Source organism: Oncorhynchus keta, chromosome 13, assembly GCF_023373465.1.
Source record: "Oncorhynchus keta strain PuntledgeMale-10-30-2019 chromosome 13, Oket_V2, whole genome shotgun sequence".
Classification (NCBI taxonomy): domain Eukaryota; kingdom Metazoa; phylum Chordata; class Actinopteri; order Salmoniformes; family Salmonidae; genus Oncorhynchus; species Oncorhynchus keta.
In genome coordinates this window covers 12,201,134-12,207,355 of record NC_068433.1, presented here as the reverse complement: position 1 = coordinate 12,207,355, position 6,222 = coordinate 12,201,134, and the positions used below count along the sequence as shown (strand labels likewise).

The 6,222-nt window shown below is 43.2% G+C and overlaps 1 protein-coding gene across 1 annotated transcript; it reads left to right on the top strand.

Moving 5' to 3' along the window:
- Positions 1 to 1,460: 1,460 nt before the first annotated feature.
- On the top strand, positions 1,461 to 4,693 carry LOC118378528 (mitotic spindle assembly checkpoint protein MAD2A-like). The gene is made up of 5 exons (XM_052459367.1): positions 1,461 to 1,635; positions 1,922 to 2,068; positions 2,394 to 2,514; positions 2,601 to 2,704; positions 3,869 to 4,693. Exons 1-5 carry the CDS (start codon positions 1,572 to 1,574, stop codon positions 4,039 to 4,041), a joined length of 609 nt encoding a protein of 202 aa, XP_052315327.1. The 5' UTR covers positions 1,461 to 1,571; the 3' UTR covers positions 4,042 to 4,693.
- The last annotated feature ends 1,529 nt before the right edge of the window (positions 4,694 to 6,222 follow it).

The window sequence follows — 6,222 nt, the reverse complement described above, 5'->3', positions numbered from 1 at the left end:
CGTTCAAAGAAAGTTCGGAACAGTTGAAAAGGATGATGAATGAGAACATCAAGCCTGCGGTAGAGGAAAGACCTGTGGTAATGGCCAATGTGTGAATACTGTGCAACAGGTGACTTCACTGTTGGGCTTACAGCCTGTATAGGTTTCCTGCAGTACTGTTGGCAGGAAAGAGCAAGTGCTTTCCATAGACAACAGCAGGAGTGGCACCACATGCAGGTGTGACATTATTCCTCAACAGTGTCGTGAAATCTGGCAGATGATAGTTATCACTGGAAAAATGTATGACTGTTGCACATATGGTTTTTCACTTGACGGCATCTTGTAGCTAATATCTAAAGTTAAAAAATAAATAAACTGAAAGTGGTGCTCAAAAGCATGCAGCTGAGAACAGGGTAAATGGATCCTTTCAGATTAAAAAATAACAGTAGCAGCATTATTATCCCTCAGAAGAAGTTGTATCTTTTTCCCAGGGGGTCTATATTTGTAGATCAGGGATTGGGCAACTTGTGGGAGGGGGCCACAAAAAAAAAAAAAACTCATCGTGAGGGTCCGCGTACCCAAATCCATACAAAATAACATTTCAAAAATTGCTGCAATTCTACACAGTTTGACCACAGGGCCTGGAGAAACTGTTGCTGTTTTAAAACAAGATTGCAGTAATTCTACACAGTTTGACCACAGGGCCTGGAGAAACTGTTGCTGTTTTAAAGCAAGATTGCAGTAATTCTACACAGTTTGACCACAGGGCCTGGAGAAACTGTTGCTGTTTTAAAGCAAGATTGCAGTAATTCTACACAGTTTGACCACAGGGCCTGGAGAAACTGTTGCTGTTTTAAAGCAAGATTGCAGTAATTTTACACAGTTTGACCACAGGGCAGAGAGAAACATTAGCAGTTTGACAGTTCATTTCCTGCAATTCTACACATTTTTCCATAGGGTGAAGGCAAATGTTTGCTGTTTTTAATATGATAACTGATGATAAATGGGCCCCACCCTGGTCAGTAATTCCACCATGCTTACTACAAGTTTAGATAGCTGTCCGCTAGACTAACTTACAAATTGAAAAAAAAAATGACTGACATGGGCTAATCGAGTGACTGCGGATGCAAAAACAAATTTCGAATTTGCCCCAATGTATTTTATTATTCTAACTCTCCACAGTACGTTTTGAATTGGTCTGCAGGCCCACAAAAAGGGGGGCCGCCAGTGACCCATCCCTACTGTAGATAACACTGTTGTAATAGAGTATGAACATTAGAAAGCGTAGGACGGTTGAGTATGTAAGATTAGAAAAGCTTGTACTTATCGTAATATACTATGCTGTCTGGAGACTACTTTTATAATAGAATCCTTAAGAATGATCAGCAGATTGTAAATCTCCAGGTCTGGCACAACACCGCCCTCTGGCGTCAGAGACGCAACATTGCTGTGTTGTAAACTGGCTCGGTGGGTTACGCATGCGCGGAAGTTCAATGACCTGCACATTTCAAACCTTGGCGGCGGGTAGAAAAATAAATCTGACCGAGAAGAAAATACAATACAACAAAAGGATATAACTCAAACGTGCAAAGATGACGAGCACACTGAAAGGCATTACCCTGAAAGGCAGCGCTGAGCTTGTGGCCGAGTTTTTCTGTAAGTATTTCACCGACTTTTGCTTTATTTTCGCCTGATCAGAAAGGAAAGGCATGCTACTTGAACATGGCGATGGTTTTCTCTGCGGAAGCCAGCCATCTAACGTAGTTACAACCATCGCATCCGTATTTTCCATGACGATAAGTAATATGTATGTCCTTACATGTGAGTTTGCTATACTAATATATCCATACGTGTGTAATTGTGCCCCTTTATGCATTATTGAGACAACAATATTGTTACTAGTTAACTAGCTAACCACCTAACGTTATGTCTGTCCCTGCAGCATTCGGGATCAACAGTATCCTGTACCAGCGAGGACTCTACCCACCGGAGACGTTCTCCCGAGTCGCCCAGTATGACATGAGCCTTCAACTCACCACTGACACCAAGCTGAAGAACTACCTGACCAACGTTGTGTCACAGCTCAAAGGTGCAGTATGAAATAAACTCGATTGAATGTAACGCACATGCGCAGAACGTTCTAATAAATGGGGGGCAGAGGTCAACACTGACAGACACTTTATAGCAGGACGATCTAACCTTTGCTCCAGTCACTTGAGTGGCTATTAACCCTATGTTATTTCTCACAAGGTCAAATGAGGTGTCATATTTCACAACTTACTGTGTTGATTTTCTCAATTTTGATCAATGTTTTCGTTCCCTCAGAGATGCCAGTATGTCTGTTTCTGCTGTAGAGACTTGTGTCTCTGTGTTACAGAGTGGCTGTTTGACTGACTTGTGTCTCTGTGTTGCAGAGTGGCTGTTTGACTGCACAGTGCAGAAGCTAGTCCTTGTTATCACATGTCTGGAGACTAGTGAGGTGCTGGAACGGTGGCAGTTTGACATTGAGTGTGACAAGAGTGCCAAGGAGATCAGGTACGGTAGGATCCTTCAGCAGCAGTGGTACCTGACCACCACAGACACACAAACATGTGACGGCCTTTGTGTGTCTCTTCTCTCAGCGCTCCCAGGGAGAAGTCCATCAAGTCCATCCAGGATGAGATTCGCTCAGTCATCAGACAGATCACCGCCACTGTCACCTTCCTACCCCTGCTGGAGACTGCCTGTGAGTAGTGTGTGTGTGTGTGATAACCAGTGTTTCCATTGGCAGTTAAGGGCCTGCTTTTGGCCAATAAAAAAACAAACATAAAAGCCAACCAATAAGCACATTTCTGGACACTTTGTTGCCAAGCAAATATCCCGATGAAAATAAAAAAACATTTTATAAATCAGTTTTTCCGTGCAGAGAGGTTGGTTCAGGTTGTCTTTCAATCAAATAAGCTCTCTACTCTCCCTGCCTGTCTGTCTGGAGCTTGACTTAGCAACCTGCAACATTCTATCAATTTGTACAAGACTGCAAATGTTCCCACCTATTGCGTTCGTGACAGACAGTTGTTTACAGGCGGGAAGTGTTCCGGTATTTTATGACGTTTTGCTAGATTCATCTCCTTAAAATATCATTTCCAGACGTTTTGCTAGATTCATCTCCCTAAAAGATCATTTCCAGGCGTTTTGCTAGATTCCTCTCCCTAAAAGATCATTTCCAGACGTTTTTCTAGATTCATCTCCCTAAAAGATCATTTCCAGACGTTTTGCTAGATTCATCTCCCTAAAAGATCATTTCCAGGCGTTTTGCTAGATTCCTCTCCCTAAAAGATCATTTCCAGACGTTTTTCTAGATTCATCTCCCTAAAAGATCATTTCCAGACGTTTTTCTAGATTCATCTCCCTAAAAGATCATTTCCAGACGTTTTGCTAGATTCATCTCCCTAAAAGATCATTTCCAGACGTTTTGCTAGATTCATCTCCCTAAAAGATCATTTCCAGATGCCATATACCCAGGAGGATTATTTAGATAAAGCGATCTTCCTCAAGTAGTTACCTTTTTTATTTTATATTTTATAACAACAAATCAAGCTAGTTAGTTTTACTAGCTACTGTACCAAGGATGGAGGCATCTACAAGTGGGAAAATAAATATTCTGTCCTAAACACTGAAACTAAGGATAATGACAAGCCAGATGGAGGGAGATGTGCAATAAGCTAATGTTCACTTGGAAGGCTCATTCCTCTCTTCATCAGTGTTTATGGGCACATAAAGGGACTGCATTAAATGGATTTCTATTTTATCTTCTAAAATCTGGTCGGACGTTTGACCGGCACATATTCCTCTTTACAGAAATGTTCTTGATGCGCCTTGATAACCCCTGAATTTTAACCCCTCTCCCCAGGTGCCTTTGACCTCCTCGTTTACACCGACAAGGACCTAGAGGTGCCCGACAAATGGGAGGAGTCGGGCCCCCAGCTCATCGACCAATCGGAGGAGGTTCGTCTGCGTTCCTTCACCACCTCCATCCACAAGGTCAACAGCATGGTGGCCTACAAGAGGGCCAACTCAGCCTAGAGCCTTGACCTCTAACCTGCCGCCCCCTGTACATAGTTATCGCTCAATGCCAACTCAGCCTAGAGCCTTGACCTCTAACCTGCCGCCCCCTGTACATAGTTATCGCTCAATGCCAACTCAGCCTAGAGCCTTGACCTCTAACCTGCCGCCCCCTGTACATAGTTATCGCTCAATGCCACATCTTTCCTGCTGAGTACAAAAAAGGAACGTTGGAGATCGACTACAATCGATCTACAAATCATAATCCATAGTAATTTAGGATCCAATGTGATTTGTAGGTCAGCCAGTCTGCAGTCGCCGACTGCCATCTGAAACGCGCACAATGGCTATGAGATAATATATACTACGCTTACCCTTTCCTACCTCCACCTGTCATATCTCTCCCTGTATATCTGAAGTCCTTTATACTGATTATTCTGTCGTGTCATTTTCTGTGTGCATTGGGGAGGCCTTGTTCTTCCTGACTCACTGCTTTGATGTAAATATATTGCCTGTCAATGGTCACCGATCTCTTTTGGTCCAATGCATTTACTTCCTTCTGAACTCTACCTTGTGATCTATCCAGTACTGAGCCTCGCTGTTTTAGAAGCTAGTGTTTTGTGTGTTGTATTTTTAAGAAATGTTCCTACAATATATAAACGTTTCCATTTGATCATCAAGTCCGTGTTTTACCACTGCGATGGACCAGACGGTGGCGACGTTACCCGGGTTTCAGTCCCGGGTGGATATCCGCCATCTATCTCTACATGTAAAATGAACGGTTATTTAGACCAGTGTGACGTTATATCCAAAGTTGGCACAGATGACCGAGCACAAAGATAAGAAGCAGTATCCTTTTAATGGGATGTACCATTCAACTTGTCTCACAGTGTTCATCAGTCAATGGGGGAGCAGAAGTATTATCTGTTTCTATAGGAGAAACCCTTTCTGAATGTCATCACCTCAGCCTCTACTAACAACCAACAGGTCCTGTGACCTCTATACTGTGGCTGTTCATAGTCATCTTTATAGGTGCCGTGCCTTCACATGCAACACACGGGTCTATCATTGGTGGAGAAGCAACACATGATCTGTTTTGACCAATCAGACACCAAAGCACAGGGACAAGTATACAGTTACGGAGACTTCTTTAAGTACACAATACAACCACAGGAACCACATACATCTGCAAGGAGAAAAGTGCTTCAGTTCGGACAAGGTTAAGTTCAGTTTCACATGAATGACAGTGATACAGTCCACATGTCTGTACGTGACAACTACTATAGTATATTATGTGTGAATTTAAGAGGTTTGGGAAATGGAAAAAGCTGGTCCATTATGAGGGACTACGGGGGGGGTCAGGGAGCTGGTCCATTATGAGGGACTACGGGTGGGGTCATCTTTGCATCAGAGGAGGCTGTTGGGACGAGATATAGGAGGGAGGATGGGCTCGTTGTAATGGCTGAAATGGAGTTAAACATGTGATTTCTATGTGTTTGATACAGCTCCAGTAATTCCATTCCAGCCATTACAACGAGCCTGTCCTCCTGTAGCTCCTCCCACCAGCCTCCTCTGCTGTACATACAAAACGGGTTATTTTGGAAATGTGAATCACACCTATCATATCACAGGATGGCAGTGGAATCTTCTAGAACACACGTCAAGTCTTTGGCTCAATGCGTAAAGATACACGGGTGAATGGATGGTCCAGGAGAGTTTTCACAGCAGAGACGTGTGTTCTCAACATGAAACTTGACCTTACAGTATAGAATAAATATAGAAAACAAATAAATATGCAATAGGTAAGACGACTGATCGTTACATCAGATGAACGTTCTCTCAAAACCTTTGTGTTGTGAGTGTGTGGTGTGTGAGTTTGCACTGCTATTACTAACAAGCTTATGGTGGGTAAAAGTACGTTCCAGCCATTCCAGCCATCGCAATGAGCTAAGACCTGGGTTCAAATAGTATTTGTAATCTTTCATTGAGCTGCCTGGTACAACGGAACCAATGCAATAGTCTCAAAAGTACAAATCCTGCCCGACCATCTGGCACTCCAGACGGGCTCAAAATATTTAAGAGATTTCAAATAATATTTGAACCCAGGTCTGTCTTTTCTCTGGTGGCATATTGATCCCTTGGTGCTCAGTAGGCCGATAGTAGCCACAGGCACGCGCCACACACACACCTTCAGTGTTCTTC

Coding starts and splice junctions, on each gene's coding strand:
- LOC118378528 (XM_052459367.1), top strand. CDS start 1,572: ATGACGAGCACACTGAAAGGCATTACCCTGAAAGGCAGCGCTGAGCTT. Junction 2,069..2,393: donor CGTTGTGTCACAGCTCAAAG/GTGCAGTATGAA, acceptor TCTGTGTTGCAG/AGTGGCTGTTTGACTGCACA. Junction 2,515..2,600: donor AAGAGTGCCAAGGAGATCAG/GTACGGTAGGAT, acceptor CTCTTCTCTCAG/CGCTCCCAGGGAGAAGTCCA.